Raw genomic sequence first — 22,469 nt, 5'->3', positions numbered from 1 at the left:
ATAATTTGGTTCTGTATGTTGGGGAGGAATAATTATAAATGAGATCAAAGTTTTAGACAGGTTAAAAGGGCTTGAAATAAATACATCCCCAGGGATAGATGGTATTTATCCCAGAGAAGTGAGAGAGACTAGGAAGGAGATTTGTGATGCTTTGGCAATCATTATGAGGGAATCAATGGACATTGGGGAGGTAGATTGGAAACAGGCTAATGTGGTGCACATATTCGAAAGGGTGACAAAATAGACACAGGAAACTACAGAGCCATTAGTCTTGTTTCCATAAAACAAAGGAATCAATTATCAGGAGTAAACTTGAGGATTATCTGTACAATAACCTAGTTAACAGCAGTCATCGTGGATTCAGAAGGGGGAAATCCTGCCTGAAAAACCTCCTCAATTTATTTGAGGAGGTCTCAACCCAATTGGACTATTGTAAGCCCCATAACACAGTGAAACCTGACTTCCAAAAGGATTTTGATAAAGTTCCACATGAAAGGCTAGTAATTAAACTCAAAGCTGTGGGGATTCAGGGTAAACCCTGGGAACAGATAAAAAAACTGGCTGAAAAGTAGGAAACAATTATTCGTTAGATGAGTTATGTCAGAGTGGGGAGAAGTACTGAGTGAGGTGTCAGAAGGCTCTTGCTGGGACCACTACTGTTTCTAATTGACATAAATGACCTGGGTTCAGAAACTGAGTACAAAGTGGTCAAATTTGACATTCAACGGCATTACCATTGTTGAATCCCCCACCATCAACATCCTGGAGGTCACCATTGACCAGAAACTTAATTGGACCAGCCACGTAATTACAAGAGCAGGTGAGAGACTCACTTCCTGACTCCCAAAGCCTTTCCACCATCTACAAGGCACAAGTCAGGAATGTGTTGGAATACCTTCCACTTGCCTGGATGTATGCAGCTCCAACAACACTCAAGAATCTCGAGTGCTTGTAGCCACAGTATTTATATGGCTGGTCCAGTTAAGTTTCTGGTCAATGGTGACCCCCAGGATGTTGATGGTGGGGGATTCAACAATGGTAATGCCATCCAGGACAACGCAGTCCACTTGATCGGCACCCCATCCACCATCTTAAACATTCACTCCCTTCACCACCGGCGCACCGTGGCTTCAGGATACACTGCAGCAACTCACCAAGGCTTCTTCGACAGCACCACCCAAACCTGCGACCTCCAACCCCTAGAAGGACAAGGGCAGCAGGCGCACAGGAACATCATCACCTCCAAGTTCCCCTCCACACCATCGTGACTCAGACATATATCGCCGTTCCTCCATTGTTACTGAGTCAAAATCCTGGAACTCCTTACCTAACAGCACTGTGAGAGCACCTTCACCACAAGGACTGCAGTGGTTCAAGAAGGCGGCTCACCATCACTTTCTCAAGAGCAACTAGGGATGAGCAATAAATGCTGGTGTTGCCAGCGATGCCCATATCCTAAGAATGAACTTAAAAACAATTTTTTTAAAGATGATATCAAACTAGGAGGGGCAGTGGAATCAGAGGAGGCAACTCAGAAATTTCTGAAAAATCAAGACCCATTGCACTGTCTTGTAACTTTATTCTATCACAGGAACTCAAAACTGGAACTTCTCACCTCCCTCAGCCTTCCCTTTGTTCTGCAATCTAAAGGCTTTTAAAACCCAAGCTTGGTGCCACTTTTAAGTTGGTTATAGGTTATTCAACTGATTCATTTCATCTCTGTGCTTGGAGCATCTCCCCTCCCCTTTCTATTTTTGGCTGTGATTTTCCACTTGATTTACCTCCTAATCTCTCCTGCTATTTTCACTCTCGGTGGGGTTCTGCACTTGTAAGCCTCAGGCCTAAACCCAAATCTATCGATTAAGACACTCAGCCCAAAGGTGAACTGAACTCACTTACAACTTTACATGTTTTTAGTAGGAATTGAATAATTGACAGTCTCTATAGAGTCTGTACAGCTTGAACAAATAAAAAATGATTACCCAGAATGGCTGCGTTTAACCCTTAGACTCTGGCAGGCCTATGGAAACAACAGTCTCCCTGGTTTTCTTCAAGTTTTCAGCTCACACAAACTGACACAAACAAACACTAATGTATAGGAGCAGGCTCGAGGGGCCGATTGGCCTACTCCTGCTCCTATTTCTTATAACAGTAATATATGGTAGCAACAGCCTTATCGAAGACACAGAATCACAGAATGCACTGCCTGAAAGGGTGTTAGAAGCAGATTTAATGGTATTTTTCTTGAAAAGGAAAAATTTGCACGGCTATGGCGGAAGAGCGGGGGAAAGGGACTAATTGGATAGCTCTTTCAAAGAGCCGGCACAGGCAAGATGGGCCGAATGGCCTCCTTCCGTGCTATAAGATTCTATGAAAAAAATTAAATGAACTAATGGTGACATTAAGAGTGCAAGATAAGGCTGGGATTACAAAATGATGCATTGAAAGTACATATATGAGCTCCTTCGATGGCTCAGTGAGTTTATTCAGTTAGTAGTTGTGTCACACAGGCCAGAAAGGTGCTAGGGTCAATCCCTAGTCTGTGCTGAGTTATGGATCTCAGCTGGACCAGCAACTGGGAGATTCACTGTCTAGGCTCACACATGAAGAATGGTCATTTTAACAAGTATGAGAGGGCTGGTGGGACCTGTGGAACAGGATGCGAGTAAGAGTTAACACCTTCAGGAGAGGAGGGGGAAAGGCAGAAAGAACATACATTTATATAGGGCCTTATCATAAATCACAGGGCATCCCAGTGTGTTCACTGTTGTATAAGCAAACACAGAAGATAATTTGCACACAGCAAGGTCCCACAAAGAGCAATGAGATGAATGACCTGCTTTTAACGATGTTGGTTGAGGGGGGAAATTGGCAAGAAACAAAAGTAAATTTATTTTAAAAGGTTTAAAACCTTTTTATTTCCCGACCTTTTCCTCCTGACTCCCACACTTTCAATGTAGGAAGAACTTTCAAAAAACAGGGGCTTAGATCTGGCCTTGAAGGCTGACTTTTCAGACAAAGGCCCGGATTGTAAATATTTACAACAACTTACATTTATACAAAAAGCTTCAATGTTTCAAAAATTCATGAGGCATGTCATGGCGAGGGTGGGGCTGGGGCAGGGGGAGGTGCTGAGGAACGGGCACAGAGCAGCTGTAGAGGCAGAATTAGGGGAGGTGACCAAAAGCATGGTGAAAGCGAAAGACTTTAAGGAAGGTTTTAAAGGTGAAGAGAGAGGAGGAAAGGGGGAGGGACTATGGCAGAAAGTCCCATGGAGTAGGGCCATGACTGCAACTGCTGATGGAGCGGGGGAGGCAGAGCATAGTCAGCTAGGATCAGTGGAGTGGAGAGGCGACCGAGGACTTGGAACTGCTGGAGATCCCCGAAGGAGGGTGGGGTGAGACCATGGAGGGATTTATTAACAAAGACAAAGATTTTTAAGTTGATATGTTGCAGGGAAGAGAACCAGTAGAGGTTAATGAGGTCAGGGGAAATAGGTGAGTGAGGCTGAGTATAAGATGGGATGCAGGTGGTGGAGCTTTGGCTGAATTTGAGCTTTGGCGATCCCAAACCTGAGTGTCACAATGGCGTGGATTAAGGTTTCATTGGCAGTGCTGGTGAGAAAAGGGCAGAAGATATTCCTGGTAGTATCAGATGGGCAATGGGCTCTGGCCCCTCAGTTTTACTCACCGATGACCCTTTGAGTGCCTGAGTGAGTAAGGGTTATAAACGGAATTACTTCAAGTGGGGGTGGCGTGCCAGTGATAACAGAGTACAAATAGGAGGCTGTTCAAGTGTCAGGCAGTGCAGCTGGTCTCTCACTTTATGTAAGAGCACAGTTATTAAACACATGACACCATACAGTCACTGCACACAGATGGCGTTGTACATTGTGTGTTCGGTTCCGTTGCCATGGATGAAGACAGTACTTGTAAATTTTATTAATTATCTTTAGTGTGTTTATCATTTTAAATGTCACTGGCCTTTTAGCATCTCATTGTTGTTGCATATTACACTGATATTTTGTACTGAATTGGATAATATTTTTCATCCATTCATATATTATTTTCTTTTATTTGTGATTTTCTTTTGTGTGGGTAAGATCAATAAATACACTCGAATTTTAAAATGTTATTCTTTTTTGTGATCATCAGGTTGATGTTGGTCACTGCTGGGGAATGGAATGCCCCAAATCAGGTACCCGGTTTCCCATCAAATACTTCAGGTCAGGTACAGCATGGGTTAGATGCAGAGTAAAGCTCTTTCTACACTGCTCCAATAGTGGGCCCGAGCCCCAACTTCAGAGGGGGGCCCTTACTGCACCAGTGTGACAATTTTCCACTTCCTTCACTTTCCATCCTATGACATCTATTAAACTGCCGAACTGACAGCCATTTTCTGCTCTGGGTCCATTCTCACCAGTGACTGTATTGAGACTCTCCAAAATCACTTGAAATCTAGAGATAGGGGATAATTTCATCCCATCAGTCTGGGCTGATATAAACCCACAACTAAAAGGCCATTGCCTAACCCACTGCACCAACCAGTCAATATCTAACTTACTGCATCGCTGAATATCTGACCCACTGCACCATTCGGTGTCTGACCCTGGACCACTGTATATCTACCATTTGTGCTTGATACCCATTTCCTGGGGCCTACCAGTTGGGGGTGGGAGAAACAGGCTGGAGCATTTAAATTCATAAATTAAAATCAAGAGGGGTCCAGTCAAAGTAGATAGAGAAAAACTGTTCCCATTAGCAGAAGAGTCAAGAAGCAGAGGACACAGATTTAAGGTAGTTGGCAAAAGAACGAAAGGCGACATGAGGAGAAACTGTTTTACGCAGCGAGTGGTTATGATCTGGAATGCACTGGCTGAAAGGGTGGTGGAGGCGGATTCAATCATGGCTTTCAAAAGGGAATTTGGATAAGTACTTGAAGGAAAAAAAATTGCAGGGCTACGGGGAAAGGGCGGGGGAGTGGGACTAGCTGGATTGCTTTTGCAGAGATCCAGCATGGGCTCGACGGGCCGAATGGCCTCCTTCTGTGCTGTAACCATTCTATGATTCTAAACTGCATGCAAATGACCAGAAAGTGATGTCATGATGTTTCCTGTGGCATTTTGCAGGGATTCTGCTGAGCATTTACCAGGTCTGAAGGCCACCCATGCAAACCGAGTGATGGAGATTGCAAGGGTGGTCACTTCATATTGGAGGTTCTTTGTTTCATTTGTTCTCAGGATGTGGCCAATGCTGGCAAAGCTGCATTTATTACCTTTCCTAGTTGTCCTTAGAAGGTGGTAGTGGGCTTTTTGAACCGCTGCAGCCCTTGTGCTAATGGTGCTCCCACAATGGTATTAGATAGGGAATTTCAGGATATTGACCCAGCGACAAAGGAGGAACAGCGGTATATGTCCAAGTCAGGATGGTGTGTGACTTGGAGGGGAACTTAGAGATGATGGTGTTCCCATGACATTGCTGCTCTTGTCCTTCTCAGTGGCAGAGGTCATGGGGCTGGGAAGAGCTGTTGAAGTAAACTCACTGAGTTGCTACCCTTAGATAGTACATACTTCAGCCACAGTGTGCCGGTGGTGGAGATGCAGCTATTGAGTCTACTGGCAGTGGCACTGATCAAGCAGACTGCTCTCTCTGAGATGGTGTCAAGCTTTTTGAATGTTGTTGCTGCGGCACTCATCCAGGCAAGTGGTGAGTATTCCCAGATATGACTTTTTGAGTACGATTATGTCAGGCTGTTGCCTGACTAGACTGGATGACAGCTCTCCCAACTCAGACATCAGTCCTCTGAGATTAGTGAAGAGGATTTTGCAGGGTTAAGTGGGCTGGGATTGCCTTAGGTTTTTCCTGTTCTGATGCTTGGGTTGTTACCAGATGGGTTTGTCCGATATTACACTTACATACTGTTTTGTACCAATTGTTTATAACTGAGGGGCTTGCTCGGCCACTTCAGCCCATAACTCACGACATTTATTGAATTTGGTTTCACAATTTGCCATGGTGGGATTTGAACTCATGACCTCTGGGTTGCCAGTCCATTACCATAACCACTGCCTATCCTCCTACAGACAGGTAGCCTGGTGACACTTGGACTGATTTCCGCCCAGCGGTATGATAATGAAGGCATCAAACTTGACATCTCCGGCACCCGGCAGTTTCCTGGCTTCAGCTAATCGGTTGGGCAGGAATCAGTGGTGACTTCAAATTGGGGCAGCCCATAACTTTCTCTGAGCTCAGGTGTGGTCTTTTTTAAATTCTTCGGTGAGGCACAGAAACACCAGGGGGTGGAGGCCACTTAGCTGCTGGTTCTGACAAAAGGCAGCATGCCAAAACTTTGCTCAGAGTGAGCACTTCTGCAGGCCTTTCAGGCCTATAGCAGCACAAAGCGTCTCACCCCGAGTCGAAGCCAGCTCTGATTCTGAGGCAGCCATTTTGCCCAGCACTTGTCCAATAAATGCAAATTAGCAGATCCCAGAAAACCACCAGGCTCAGCCAAGGTCAAATCAAGTGTGTTTATAAAGCGCACCGTATGACATACACAGGAGTGGGCGGGGGTGTGGAAATCTGCCCGAGTGCCAGCAAGCAATACAGCCTAGTCCGATCCAGGCCTCACCCTCTTCTCTCTCAACATGTAGTATGCAAGCTGCCTGGACACAGGTAAAAACTTGCATTTGTATATCAGGATCATTCAAGTCAGGTTTTACAGATTCTCACAATAAATACACAGATAGTCTTAGGTTGGTTGATCAGTTCTCTGCCAACTTTTTTAAAACACCCGAATTCTCCCTGTTCTTCATGCTGCAAATCAGGTCCTGAGACACATTGTCCAGCAGTTGTGATGTTGTTACGTGTCACTCTTGCCACAGCACAAACTCAGCATGCATACCACATATACCACATATAGCACACATGCAGGTGATGGCATCACCAACGCCATGCATGCACATCTTGGATCTGACTTTCATAGGAATAACATCAGGCCATTTATCCCCTCGAGCCTGTTCCACCATTCCATTAGATCATGGTTGATCTGCACCTCAACTCCATTTACCCACCTTTGCTCCATATCCTTTGATACCCTTTACGAACGAAAATCTATCGCTCTCAGTCTTGAAAATTTCAATTGACCCAGCAACCACAGCCTTTTGGGGAAGAGTGTTAGAGATTTCCACTACCCTTTGTATGAAAAAGTGCTTCCTGATTTCACTCCTAAATGGCCTAGTTCTAAATTTACCATTATGCCCCCCTTTTCTGGATTCCCCCACTAGAGGAAATAGTTTCTCTGCATCCAGCCTATCGGATCACATTTATCATTTCAAACACCGCGATCACTCCTCAACCATCTAAACTCGATAATACAAACCAAGTTTATACAATGCGTCCTCATAATTTAACCCTGTTATAATTCTGGTGAATCTGCAATGTACCCCTTTCTTTTCTGAGGTGCGGTGCCCGAAACTGAATGCAGTACTCCAGATGGGGTCTGACCAAGGCTCTGTACTCCCTCCTCTTTGTATTCTAATCCCCTTGAGATAAAGGCCAACATTCCATTCGCCTTTTTGATTACTTTTGTACCTGTGCACTGGGTTTTAGTGATTTGTGTACATGGACACCCAAATCTCTTTGCTTCTTTCAGCAAGGAAAGAAACAGAGGCTTTGCAACTTAATGTTTTACTGCACACAGATGCCTCAAACGATTCCTCACAGAGAAGTTTGACAGAAATCTTCTAGCCTCTCCCACCATCATTTATATGAACGACAATCTCCAGACCTGGCTGAACATAGCAATACTTTGGCTCCAGCTACATCTGATAGTTGATCCTAAGCCAGGTCAGTGCAAAGGCAGCTACCACCACCTAAAAAAATGTAAAATATGCTCAGGACCGTGCTGTAGACTAACGCTGACCCTTCACCTCTGAGATGTAGCCATGTTTCCAGTTTAACTGTGGCACATATAACAAACAACTCCAGAGTGTCATTAATAAATCATCATCTTTTAAATTCCTTGACATTAATTTTAGTGAGTGCCTTGGGATGTTTTGCTACGTTAAAGGCGCTATATAAATGCAAGTTGTACCAAAAAAATACTGATTTTCTCCCAATTTACCTAGGGTTTTTGGGGTCCAGAATCCCCCTGAGTGTAATCAGACAAAAATTGAAACTGAGCCAAAGAAGGAGACATTCGGGGCAGGTGACCAAAAGCTTGGTCAAAGAAGTAGGTTTTGAGGAGCATCTTCAAGGAGGAGAGAGGTAGAGAGGCAGAGAGGTTTATGGAGAGAATTTCAGAGCTTGGGGCATAGACAGATGAAGGCGTGGCCGCCAATGGTGGGGCGAAGGAAATCGGGTGTGCACAAGAGACCAAAATTGGACGAACGCAGAGCTCTCGGAGGGTAGTAGGGCTGGAGGAGGTTACAGAAAAAGGGAGAGGCGAGGCCGTGGAGGGATTTGAACACAAGGAGGAGAATTTTCAATTTGAGGTATTGCTGGACTGGAAGGGTTTATAAATAGCAGCAAAGGGATACAAAGAAAGTGGTAAGAGCCGCAAAAAAGGAATACGAGAAAAGGCTTGCAAGGGATATCAAGGACGACACTGAAGGTTTTTACAAATATATTAAGAGAAAGGGGGTGGCTAAGAGTAATGTGGGCCCCTTAATGATAGACACAGGTGATAATTGTCATTGGAGATCAGGAAATGGCAGACTTACTAAATACTTTGTATCGGTCTTCACAGTAGAGGATGAGGATAAAGTACCAAAGATACAAGGAAAACTAAAACTAAATCAAGGGGAGGAACTAACCAGATTCAATATAAGTAAAAACAGGTGATGGAGAAACTGATGTTGTTAAAGATAGACAAATCTCCAGGACCTGATGGTTTCCACCTCAGCATATTAAAAGAAACAGGTGAGGAAATTGTTGATGCGTTAGTGGTGATCTTCCAAAACGCTCTCGATTCAGGAATTGTCCCTTTGGATTGGAAAATTGCCAATGTCACTCCACCATTTAAGAAGGGTAAGGGAGATAAACTAGGAAATTATAGGCCTATTAGTCTAACGTCAGTTGTGGAGAAGTTAATAGAATCTGTTATTAGGGACAGTGGACTGAGCATTTGGACAAATATGAGCTGATCAGAGAGAGCCAGCATGGATTTGTAAAGGGTAAGTCATGTCTAACGAATCTAGTTAAATTTTTTGAGGAGGTAACTGACGTGGTAGATAAGGGAGTGTCTATGGATGTTATTTATATGGACTTCCAGAAGGCATTTAACAAGGTTCCACATAAGAGATTATTAACAAAAATGAGAGCGCATGGAATTGGAGGCAACCTATTGGCTTGGATAGGGAATTGGTTAGGAGGTAGGAGCCAGAGAGTAGGGCTAATGGATGTGTACTCAAATTGGCAGAATGTGACTAGTGGTGTCCCCCATGGATCTGTACTGGGACCACAGCTTTTCAGTATATTTATAAATGACTTCGATGAAGGAATAGAGAGCTGTATATCTAAGTTTGCTGACGACACTAAGTTAGGTGGCACGATAAATAATGTAGATGGGAGCAACTCGTACTAGCTTTTCAGAACTAGAGTTTCAGAAGTTTTAAAACAAGCAAGTATTAGAAGTGGCCCACAATTGATCAGAAAGTGGCAACAGTACCTATCACTTATAGCAGGCAGGTTGGCGTTAACGCGATTTGCCTGCTATAGGCAGTGGACGGTAAAATCAAAAAAAGCAACCAACATATTTCTTTTTAAAAGCAGGTAATCTCACTTAGCAACTGCATCTCCAATTGTTAGTAGTTACATCCAGAATCTCGTCACCAAGGTAATTGCACTTTAACGAGGTGCGAACAGCTGATTGAAACACCGAATTTGCCTGAAATCAGCAGAGAACTTCTAAATGGCCAAGTACTTCTTGAACATTACCCAGAGTGTGGTTGGAATGTGGCACTCGCTACCACAAGGAGTGGTTGAGGCGAATAGCACAGATGCATTTAAGCTAGTTAAGTACATGAGGGAGAAAGGAATAGAAGGATCTGCTGTTAGGGTTAGATGAAGAGGGGAGGGAGGAGGCTCATGTGGAGCACAAACACTGGCATGGACCAATTGGGCCAAATGGCCTGTTTCTGTGCTGTAAATTCTATGTAACTATGTAAGAAAGTGGCAATGGGACATTGATAGATTAAGTGAGTGGGCAAAACTGTGGCAGATGGAGTTCAGTGTGGGAAAGTGTGAGGTCATCCACTTTGGACCTAAGAAAGATATATAAGAGTATTTTCTAAATGGCAAGAAGTTAGGAACTGTGGATGAGCACAGAGATTTAAGGCTCCAAGTACAGAAATCACTAAAAGCCAGTGGACAGGTACAAAAAATAATTAAAAAGGCTAATAGAATGTTGGCAATTATTTCAAAAGGGCTGGAATACAAAGGGGTGGAAGTTATGTTACAGCTGTACAGAACTCTGGTTAGACCCCATCTGGAGTGCTGCATTCGGTTCTGGGTACCGCACCTCAGGAAGGATATATTGGCCTTAGAGGGGTACAGCGCAGATTCACCAGAATGATACCTGGGCTAAAAAGGTTAAATTTTGAGGACAGGTTGCATAGACTAGATTTGTATTCCCTTGAATAGAAGATTAAGGAGTGAAATAATTGAAGTGTTTAAGATGATTAAAGGATTTGATAGGGTAGATAGAGAGAAACTATTTCCTCTGATGGGGTAGTCCATATCAAGGGGGCATAACCTTAATGTTATTTTTTTAAATTTTATTAATTCATGGGATGTGGGCGTCGCTGGCGAGGCCGGTATTTATTGCCCATCCCTAATTGCCCTTGAGAAGGTGGTGGTGAGCCGCCTTCTTGAACCGCTGCAGTCCTTGTGGTGAAGGTTCTCCCACAGTGCTGTTAGGAAGGGAGTTCCAGGATTTTGACCCAGCGACGATGAAGGAACGGCGATATATTTCCAAGTCGGGATGGTGTGTAACTTGGAGGGGAACGTGCAGGTGGTGTTGTTCCCATGTGCCAGCTGCTCTTGTCCTTCTAGGTGGTAGAGGTCGCAGGTTTGGGAGGTGCTGTCGAAGAAGCCTTGGCAAGTTGCTGCAGTGCATCCTGTGGATGGTACACACTGCAGCCACAGTGCGCCAGTGGTGAAGGGAGTGAATGTTTAGGGTGGTGGATGGGGGTGCCAATCAAGTGGGCTGCTTTGTCCTGGATGGTGTCGAACTTCTTGAGTGTTGTTGGAGTTGCACTCATCCAGGCAAGTGGAGAATATTCCATCACACTCCTGACTTGTGCCTTGTAGATGGCCTTAGAGCTAGGCCATTCAGGGGTGATGTCAGAAAGCACTTCTTCACACAAAAGGTAGTAGAAATCTGGAACTCTCTCCCCTAAAAAGCTGTTGAGGCTGGGGGTCAATTGAAAATTTCAAAACTGAGATTGATAGAATTTTGTTAGACAAGGGTAAATTGAGTTGAGATACAGATCAGCCATGATCTAATTGAATGGTGGAACAGGTTCGAGGGGCTGAATGGCCTACTCCTGTTCCTATGTTCAGCAGCAGATGGGCTGAGGCAGGGGCGGAGACGGGCAATATTACGAAGGTGGAAGTTGGCAATCTTGGTGATGGAGAGGCTGTGGGATCGGAAACTCAGCTCAGGGTCAAATAGGACTCTGAGGTTGCAAACAGTCTTGTTCAGCTTGAGACTGCAAACAGTCTTGTTCAGCTTGAGACAGTAATAAGACCATGCCATCCTTTATATTACAAGCAAATAGAGCCACGTTTTAACCTCTCATCTGAAAGATGGCACCTTCAACATTGCAACACTCCCTCAACACGACACTGAGGTATCAGCCTAGATGGAGTGTGGCTTGAACCCACAAGTTTATCACTCAGAGGCTAGTTTACTAGCACTGATCCAAACTGACATTCATGTGTCTGAACTCTTTGGTGAAGCAATGTAACTCTCTCCACCCTTCCTCCCCATCCAGAGAGATCAGAACAATCATCCTTTGTATTTTTATCAACAGTGACATTCTGTGCTCTATGAGGTTTATTTTGTTTCCTGTGCAGTCACTCTAATACAATTAATCACTGGTCAGAGATGCTTGGTATACCTGGGTCACAGTGAGTTAAAATATTGTAACTTTCTGGTTGCAAACCTGTAGTTATTGCAGTGCTAAGATTAACCGGTTCAATAGATTCACAGTTATACTTGCCTGATCCTGAAATCTGACAGCCATTTTGTGACTATCTTCTCATACTTCCCGATTTCTCTCACTCCTTCTGTTATTGGTTCCTGGTATTTTGATAACTCTCCACTTTCGTGACTCCTGAGTTCAAAGAGGGCGGATATTGTGCTCCAAATGTAAACAACAGTTCCCAGTCTTGCTGCAAGGAGCTTGCAGCAAATTCCACTCTGGTATTTTATACCTGCACCTTTAACTACTAGGTAGTGAAACCTGCTGAGCTGACAGGCCACAGTCTACCTCTGCCCCCGCCCAGTGACGACACAGCAACAGCACTACCTCAAGTAAACACGGCTATTGTCCTGGGTTTTGAAACTTGAAACCAAATCCACATTCTGCAGTAAGGTCCTAAATTTATTCAACATTCCTAAATTACAGGCATAAATACATAAACACAAAAGAACCAATTAACCGTGCATCTGGAAAGCTTTCCTTTTCACCCCAGGTTAATTAATAAAGGCCATCAAACATTAACTGGTCGATATGAGGGAGGTGCCCCTTGCATACCAAGGCTGATATAGAGATATCGTTCTCTCTACGCACACAGACTAAAGTTACCAAATTGTTTCATTTAGAAGTGCTTCTGTTGGCCTCAGCTGTTGATGCTGTGGAATTCACCTGTTTAAAATCCAGGACAGCTCCATAGCACCCAGGACAACAGATAAATAACTGTGTATATCATGTGTATGTGCAGTCTTTTAAACGTTGAGTTGAGAATTACATGTGTGAGCTTTGTTAGTGAGTGTCAGCAGACTATCTGACCATGGGAGGCATCACAGCTGAGCCTGATCCTGTTCCTACACAACATCAATACATGTTTCCAGCAGCAGGTCACTGGATAGCTGATCAGGGGGGAAACCCCAGCTGATTTTCCCTCCTCTTTTCTCCAAGGGCATTGAGGCCAATTAAAGCACCCCAGTTGAGATTAGCTAACTCACCACAGACCTGGATTGAACTGAGGACCTTCTGATATTTTTGGGTCAGCTACTCACTTTTCGAACTACTAAGCCTCTGAAGCAATAGGGCGTATATGGTGCATTGTAATGTTGTGTTCATACTACGGTGCATTTTGGTAAATCAGGTGTGTGATACAGCCCAAGGCTGTTGAAAAACAGTTTTGTACATGCAATTCTTTGTATAGCAGCTTAAACATCTTCGGGATGCCCCAAAACACTCAACTGCCAGAGAATTACTTTTGAAGTGTAGTCACTGTTATAGTGTAGGTACATGTGGAAGCCAAATTGTGCACAGCAAGGTTCCACATAAGCAATGAGATAAGTGATCAGTTAGTCTGTCTTGGTGATGTTGGCTAAAGGATCCAAATTGGCCAGGCCACCAGGAGAACTCACTGCTCTTCTTCGAGTAGTGCCACAGGATCTTTTACATCCTCCTGAACAGGCAGACATTGATTTAACATCTCATCCAAAAGACAGCACCTTCAACAATGCAGCACTCCCTCAGTACTGTACTGGAGTAGATGATGTGCTTAAGTTAAAGATCATGATTACTGCCTGTGCTTTTGGCTGTACTTCTCCCAAGTCCACACTAGATTTTGAAGACCTTGGGAGAGTGAAGCAGCTTGGTCTAATGACAGCCTTTGTCTCCACAGACAGGATTTATATTTGTTACTGGGGGGGGCGGGGGGGGGGGTGTCACTACCTCCAGAGACTTCAGTAAATCCCACCACTCTCTGGAGGCAGCAACACCACCTTATCACCTCACAACACTTGCACGAAGGTTGGGACAGGATGTCAGTCACATCCGGGCAAAGTAAATGCACTAAGGCTCAAGGGTTAGAGCAGTAGCAGTGGGAATGCTTGGAACAAGCTAGGAGGATAGGATGATTTCAAGAGGTGGTTAGGGTTAGGCAGAGGATGGGATAGGCACTTAGTTGGTGGGATAGGAAGTAATTGTAAACAATTTTACAACACCAAGTTATAGTCCAACAATTTTATTTTTAATCCCACAAGCTTTCGGGGGCTTTCCCCTTCCTCAGGCAGTGTGGAAAAGACAGTGTGTCTTTTCCACACTGCCTGAGGAAGGGGAAAGCCCCCGAAAGCTTGTGGGATTAAAAATAAAATCGTTGGACTATAACTTGGTGTTGTAAAATTGTTTACAATTGTTAACCCCAGTCCATCACCGACATCTCCACATCATGGATAGGAAGTAGGCAGGGGACTGGATAGGAGTCGGTCAGTGCGATAGGAATATAATCAGAGGGTCAGATATGAGATGGGCAAGGGGTGAGATAGGAGCGGGGCAGGGGGTGAAATGGCACGGGGTGAGATAGGAATGAGGCATGGGCAGCTATGAATTGGATAGGGGTGGGATAAGAGCGGGGTGGGGCAGGATAGGAGTGGGGCAGGGGGTAGTTATGAATGGGGCAGAGGTGGGATAGGAGTGGGGTAGGGGGTGGTATTGTGATTTGAGTTCTGATTTTTTTTTTCTTTGCTGTTCAGGAAGATTTACTAAAATTTAGGTAGAATGAGTGGTACAGTGAGTTGGATACCTTTCACCTCTATGACCTGATTTCATATCTAGCCCAGACTGAAGAGATGAATGTACTTCTCTATTTGCTGGCTGTAAGAGTCCTTTGTGAAATGAGTTTGGCCAGTCTTTAAAATGTCCCTACTTTGACACTAATTTGACAATCTCGCTCAGAGGGGCCACAGAATGGCTGGACTGAGAAACCTACCTGCCCTGAGCATGAAAGTTGATGGAACCAGACCGGCCATTAGTTCAGAGGCTCAGAAGGCCCCGGGTTCAATCCCCAGCCTGAGCTGAGTTAGCTGATCTGAGCTGGAGTGACAGTAGGGCTGCTACAATTTACCATCAGTGCCTCCGGGAGAGGGAGAGGAAAAATCAGCCAGGGTTCCTGCTCCTGATCTTTATCCAGTGACCCCTGCTGAGGATGTCAGGTGAGGATGTGATGCCCACTCCCAACTTCCCCCCGGGTACATCTGTTCACACTTGAAGAACTTACTAGTTGGATGAGATACGGGAGGATGATTGATGACCACAGCCGGTTCCGTCAGGAGAGGGAGCAGTAAACTGACAAATAGAAAGTGGGTGCAGCCCTTGTCAGAGTAGATGGAGGAGTCGGTTGCTGTAGCTGCAGTGTATTGCAAAACATGTACGAAAAGTGACATTTTAAACCGCCCAGCAAACATTCCAGTTTAAATACCATCAGTAAACAAATTAACTACAGTTCCTTTTCCTCTCCATCAACAAACCACAATGGTTCGTTTCTGCTCCTCGCCTCACCATCATTCTGTTTCATCTTTGTCGTTATTTAAATGCGAATCTAAGATCCAAGATCAGTTCCGGTACCATCAGCTCCTGCCGTGCAGGTCTCATGCAAATTGGCAACAACCCCAAAGTAAACTTCCCAGTCTGCCTAAGGTCGGGTCTGGGAAAAAGCAGTCGGAAAAAAACAGGTCCATTAAAAATGTAAATGCAAAGATTCAACTGCAGTATGGAGCCACTCATTGATCTGAATTAGTACTCAAGTCAAAATGAGCTAATTGCTGAAGGGCTCCAGGTTACTGACTGTGTCTGTTCTGACGTTGGGGATAATTTTGATTGTAGACGATAGTGTAAGATGCGCAATATCGGCTTGACCCTTCATTAAACAGCTCTCCTGATTTCGGTTTCCATTGAAGTCAATGCAAACGAAAATCGGGAGAAATGCTTAACGAGCGACTGAGACAATAGTGCCCGTTTTACACTGTCGTCTGAAGTCAAAATCACCCCCACTGACTCAGCTCCTTCATGTGCTCCTACTCAGTAACTCATCGCAACTAGTCTCTCCAATGATTTAATCATCATAATCATAAGGGTTTTTCTATTTTCTTCTCACCTGCCCCCTGTGCTGATTCTTGCTGGGGTATGATTCCAGTACCTCCAGTGGTCATTCAACAGTAACTTGTATTTATGCATCACCTTTAACGTAGAAAAATGTCCCATGGCATTTTACAGAAGGATAAGGCTAAACAGGCGCCAGCCATCATGGGAGAGTTAGGAGAGAAGATAAAAAGCTTGGTCGAGAGATGAGTTTTAAGGAGGTTTTTAAAGGCAGAAGGAGAAGTCGTGAAGTGGAGGGGTTTAGGGATGGAGATCTAGAGAGTATGGCCTAGGCAACTGAAGCCTCTGTCACCAATGGTGGGATGAAGAGAGGGTGGTGCATAGAAGCCCAGAGACAGAGTACTGAAGGGCAAAGAGGGGGATATAAGGCTGGAGGAGGTTGCAGATAGGGCAGGGTGAGGCTGTGAAGCAATTTGTAGATGAGGATATTCTTCATGCATGATCCTATACAGTGAGTGCCACAAGCTATTTAACCAAGTGGAGCATCATGGTCAAGGCTGATGCTCACTATCTGGACAAATGGCCACATGGATGAAGTACCAAAGGGCACCCAATGCTCATGGAACCAGACCCCAGTAAGAATCAGCATATTTAGGAGGTGAAAGGGAAAAAAATCAGAGATCTGATTACTGCAACTGTTGACCGTGAGGCTGCATTATTAAACCAAGACATTCAAGTCAGAGTTACAACTTAATTTGTTCCTTTATTTCCTTCCCTCAGGTCACTCCTTAAGTGAAGGGAAGACAAATGGACCTCTGACAATGCTGGTAGGTGACTCGTTACTATCAGGACAGGATTAATGCCTTAGTGCTATAATACACTGTGTTAGTGCTGTAATTTTGTCTGATTCCGCTCCAGTGAAGCGCCTTGGGATTTTTTATTACGTTAAAGGTGCTATATAAATGCAAGTTGTTGATGTTGTAATACATTGTATTAATGTGTTAGTGCTGTAATACATTGTATTAGTGCTGTAATACAGTGTGTTGCAGTGTCAGTTTTTCTCTGTGGTGGCACCCTTCTGAATCAGAAAGTTATGGGTTCAAGCCCCATGTAAGGATTTGAGCACACAATTTAGGTTGCTATTTTAGTGCAGTACTGAGAGTGCTGCACAGTCAGAGGTGCTGCTTTTTGGTTAACATTTTAAACTGAGGTCTCATCTGTCTGTTCAGGTAGATGTAAAAGATTCCATAATCCTATTAAAAAAAACACATGTTGTTGGCCTTTTTTATGACAGTGATACACTGTGTTAGTGCTGCAGTGTAGTGTGTTAATGCTGTAATGCAGTGTGTTAGTGCAACACTAGTGTGTTAGTGCTGTAATGCACTATTAGAACTGCAATACACCGTTAGTGCTGTAATTCTCTGTTGGAGCTTTAATACACTGGTAGTGCCGTAATACTGTGTTACTGCTGTAATGCACTGTGTTAGTGATATAATAACTGTGTTAGTGCTGTAATGCAATGTGTTGGTGCTGCAGTGCACTATGTTAGTATTATAATAACTGTTTTAGTGCTGTAATGCAGTGTGTTAGTTCTACAATGCAGTATGTTAATGCTGTAATGCGCTGTTTTAGAGCTTTAATACACTGTCTTAGTGCCATAATACTATGTTAGTGCTGTAATATATAAGAACAAAGGAACAGGAGTAGACCATTTGGCCCCTCAAGCCTGTTCCACCATTCAATGAGATCATGGCTGATCTGTATCCTAACTCCATCCACCCGCCTTGGCTCCATATCTCTTAATACCCTTGGCAAGCAAAAATATATCGATCTCAGATTTAAAATTATTAATTGAGCTAGCATCTACTGCTTTTTGTGGGAGAGAGTTCCACACTTCTACCACCCTTTATGTGAAGAAGTGTTTCCTAACTTCTCTCCTGAATTGCCTGGCTCTGATTTTAAGGTTATGTCCCTTGTCCTAGACTCCCCCACTCGGGGAAAAAGTTTCTCTCTATCTACCCTATCAATTCCTTTCAAAATCCTAAAAAGGTCAATCAAATCACCCCTTAACCTTCTATATTCCAGGGAATACAAGCTTAGTTTATGTAATCTCTCCTCATAATGTAACCCTTGGAGCCCTGGTAACATTCTGGTGAATCTGTGCTGCACTCCTTCCAAGGTGCGGTGCCCAGAACTGTACACAGTACTCCAGATGTGGTCTAATCAGGGCTTTGTGTAGCTGTAGCAAAACTTCCTCCGCTTTATATTCTAGCGCTATAGATATTAAAGCTAACATTCCATTAGCCTTTTTGATTATTTTTTGTACCTGACCACTACATTTAAGTGATCTGTGTACATGGACTCAGAAATCTCTTTGAACTTCCACTGTTCCTAGCTTTCCACCATTTAAAAAATACTCAGATCTATCCTTTTTTGGTCCAAAATAGATGACCTCACACTTACCTGCATTGAAATCCATCTGCCACAGTTTTGCCCACTCTCTTAATCTATCAACACACTGTGTTAGTGCTGGACTGCAGTGTGTTAATGCTGTAATGCACATTGTTAGAGCTTTAATACACTGTCTTAGTGCCACAGTATTATGTTAGTGCTGTAATGCAATATGTCAGAGTTGTAATACACTGTATTAGTACTGTAATACTATGCTAGTGCTTCAATGCACTGTGTTAGTGCTGTAATACACTGTGTTAGTATGATAATACTATGTTCGTGCTGTAATGCACAATGTTACAGTTATCATGCACTGTGTCTTCATTGTTTTTAACATTGTTGCAGTAACAAGGCAATTCCTTCTCCTTCCCTAAGGGCAGTGAATCATGCTGTAGTACGGCACTACGTGCTGAGCTGGGGTGCTGCTATTATTCTCAGTGCCCTGGGTTAAAGAAGGGAAAATCAGCCTGGGCGTTCACTCCTGAACACTATCCAATGATCCCTGCTGGAAAGAGCATGTGTGTGGATTTTCAATGAGGGTAGGATTTGACTTGGCTGCGATGGTCCCCATAGTTGAATCACTAAAATCAACATGCACCAGGGATAAAACTGGGACCTTCTTGGCCAATGTAAGGTGTCAGTCTTGGCTGAGTTGGTAGCGCTCTCGCTTCTGAGTCAGAAGGTCGTGGATTCAAGTTCCACTCCAGAGACTTCAGCACATAATCCAGGCTGGCACTTCATTGCAGTACTGAGGGAGTGCTGCACTGTCGGAGGTGCCCTCTTTCAGACGAGACGTTAAACCGAGGTCTTGTCTGCCCTCTCAGGTGGATGTAAAGTATACCATGGCACTATTTCGAAGAAGAGTAGGGTAGTTCTCCTCAATGTCCTGACCAACATTTATCCCACAACCAACATCACTAAAAAACAGGTCATTATGTCATTGCTGTTTGTGGGACCTTGCTGTGTGCAAACTAGCTGCCATGTTTCCAACACTTCAAAAAGTACTTAATTGGCTGTAAAGCGCTTTGGGACGTCACGCAGTCTTGAAACGTGTGCTATAAATGCAAATTCTTTCTTTCTTTCGATGTGACTGAGTCCCAAACCGGGCAGTGCATTTTTCCATTAAGCCATCAGGGGAGCCAGGAAGACGAAATAAATCATAATAAAGGTCTACAAAACCCTTAAACTGATTCTAAGATGCTGTGGCATGCCTTGTGTCACCCTGCCCTTCCCCAAATTTCTTAAACGTAAACACATGAAGTAAAATTAAGTAGCTTTCTACATTTACAAATCTAATTAGTGAAACAATATCCATTAACTAGCAGCATTCTATTCAATGCCCGAACTTAAAACAGTAAGTTATCTGAATAATGCCAATCCTCTTTAGAAAGTTTACAGAAGCTTTCAGATTGCTGTGAAACTGAGTTTCTAGGCAGGGTAGTCAAGCAGAAACCTTTGGGCAGTCAGACTTGTTCAGCAGGAACAGCAGCATAACTAAACGATTGGTAATTCAGGAGAATGGCTCTTATGCCATTAGCTCTCAGTCGCTGGTTTTGCTGCCACCATTAGTCTGTTATGATTTCATAGTACAGAAATTACTGACAGATGAAAGCTCAACTTGTTCATGTGATATTCCTCCGTCTGCTATCTTAGTGGAGGCAATAACCCATTTAAAATAAACCAGTTGAAGCCTGCGTTAAAATAGCACACAATTAAACACGTTAATACGTTCGCCCACTGATATTGCCAATAGCAATTTCTTGGCTCTCAGTGGCTTGCTTAGCTCAGCCGCTGACAATCATGGACTTTTGGAGGTAAACAGTGTAGCATGGGGAGTTTGAACAGCAGTGTCGGAGATCTCATTGGCATAATTTTCTATGGCTTAGACTGCTTTGGCATGAGGCAAAATAGTTGGGGTAATCCCCTAACTTTGCGCTGCCAGTGATGAGCCTCGGCTGCTAAATGCACATTTCAGACAGTCAGGAGTCCATTGTGCAAGATTTTCCCATCATTAGTTCAGGCATTTTATATTTGGTTTGCAACGGGTTCAACGAGTCCCGCACTAGGGCACAGTTTGCACTAGCACAATACAAAAGCACCTGTTGCATGTAACTTTCAATGAATTAAAGATCTCTTTCTTACTCTGCAGTTTAATCAATTATTTTAATGCCACTAGATCTTTGATGATACCACTGCAATACCAACAGTTGACTGTTTGACAGATCCCTGATGGCTCACTGAGTTCATCCAGTGAATAGCTAAACCATATAGATTAAGAAAATCCCCGGTTCAATCCCTGGTTTGTGCTGAGTTAGAAGATCTTGGCCAGGATAGTGCCTGGTGAGCCACATAGGCTCCGTGTCCTTGGGCATTTGGGGGGAGGGGAGAATTCACTAACTATCCATTGGTTCCTGTTTGTGTATGCAGACGTTGGGCGAGGTCCCACTCTCTCCCCCCACATAGTTGAATAACCTGCTGACACTCACTTGCTAGGCTCACCAAGAGGGGTGAGGCACTGGAGGATAAACTGTACCCCGGCATCTTCAGGAGCAGGGGAGAGAGAAACTGAGGTGGGGAATTGCTGTACTATAATTGGGATATGTATTTTGAATAGCAGGATTCATACAAACACTGTGAACAGGGTATTACATTCTTCCCTATAAAGTCATGAACGAAGAATAAAATCCAGTTTATTTTGAATGCAAGCTTTTGTTACATCAGAACTATTCACTGTCCAGTACATAAGAGACATATCAGACATGACATGAGGCATTGTCACTGGGTTTGTTCAATGTGTTGCTCCCAATACACTATTGAGAAATGCGCACTTAACCCAGTATATTTTAGTGCGTGATACACTGCTTGTGTGATGCTCTTAATTCATCTCCTCAAATTGCTCCCATCACTACCCACCAGTGACAGAACTGTAACCTCCAGCATTTCAACCCATTATTTTACAGCTCACAATGCTCTCGTAAGACTCCACTCAGAGACAGTCCACTCGACCAAAAACTAGGCTCTGCTCTGAAATTGGGATACTTTACAATAAGCAATTGCTTTCACATTAAACTGTCTAAATGAAATGATGTTAGGGGTTTATATTAAAGACATGGTTTAAGATATTTCAAACAATAGGTACAAACTGCTAGACCTGGAATCTGAAACCCATCTCAAAATCTTTTTTTAAAAATCAATAATCTTTCATTAAACAATGATCACTTTTTCATTCCAAAATGTAGTTTAACTTTTCATTCTGATAACAATGACAATTTCATTGTTGAACTCTAATGGATAACAAAGCACAACCACAAAGCTGAGGTAAAATAGGAGCAGCGTAAAATTTGTTCAGTTTAAAACTTTGTAAAATATGCTCATTAAAAAACTTCAACAAAAATTGCTGCAATGGTTTTGAGATTTTTTTTCCCCCATTCTTGCCCAGGTGCTGCTTCCTCTGCGAGTTAGTGGTTTACTCACCAAAGAAAAGGCCCATACAAAGTGTGGAAATCCTGCAGTGTACTGTTCAAATCCTTGCAGCAGTTAAAACAGTTTCTTCATTCTTAGTTTTGCAGCACACATCAATCCACTGAAGGGAACTGAAGGAAAGTACCCACCCGCTCTCAGGTGAAGGAGTAGGCGGATAACTTTCCTCATTACACTACAGTAGGTGTCAGGTTTACAAAGAGTTTAACTCTTTGTGGTGCTGAAGGCAGGAATATAATCTGGAGTCAAAGATTTCTCCCCATCCTCTGCAATGTTTAGTGGATGTCCAGAATAGCATTGTTACTTTGTTTGATAAGTTTTCTTTCTTCTTATGCTTAAGTTCTGTTATTAGTTGGGGCACATTTATTTGATTTTTGGTTGATGTCATGGGGCAACCCAGTGCATCCTTATTGGTTGCATTATAAAAGGCATTCTCACAACTTTAATATCTGCTTGAGCTCCCCCGGTGGTTCAGTTGATA

General features: G+C 43.6%; 1 protein-coding gene across 2 annotated transcripts in view; it reads right to left on the bottom strand.

Annotated features, from left to right (window-relative positions):
• The window catches only part of LOC137299421 (tight junction protein ZO-3-like), a 61,745-nt gene extending 39,659 nt beyond the window's left edge, over positions 1-22,086 (bottom strand). Inside the window, exon 1 of one of the 2 annotated variants that reach the window (XM_067968155.1) lies at positions 21,983-22,086. Coding sequence is in view for 1 of the 2 variants with exons in the window: in XM_067968154.1 (XP_067824255.1) it covers positions 12,224-12,247 (24 nt within the window). In the remaining variant the exon portion in view is untranslated. Of the gene's footprint in view, positions 1-12,223; positions 12,595-21,982 lie in introns of those variants that run through there. The other variant, XM_067968154.1, reaches the window with a different exon arrangement.
• Between the last annotated feature and the right edge of the window lie 383 nt (positions 22,087-22,469).

This window comes from Heptranchias perlo, chromosome 29 (genome assembly GCF_035084215.1).
Source record: "Heptranchias perlo isolate sHepPer1 chromosome 29, sHepPer1.hap1, whole genome shotgun sequence".
In the NCBI taxonomy this organism is placed as follows: domain Eukaryota; kingdom Metazoa; phylum Chordata; class Chondrichthyes; order Hexanchiformes; family Hexanchidae; genus Heptranchias; species Heptranchias perlo.
The sequence above is the reverse complement of the archived record's forward strand: the minus strand, read 5'-3'. Positions and strand labels throughout refer to the sequence as shown.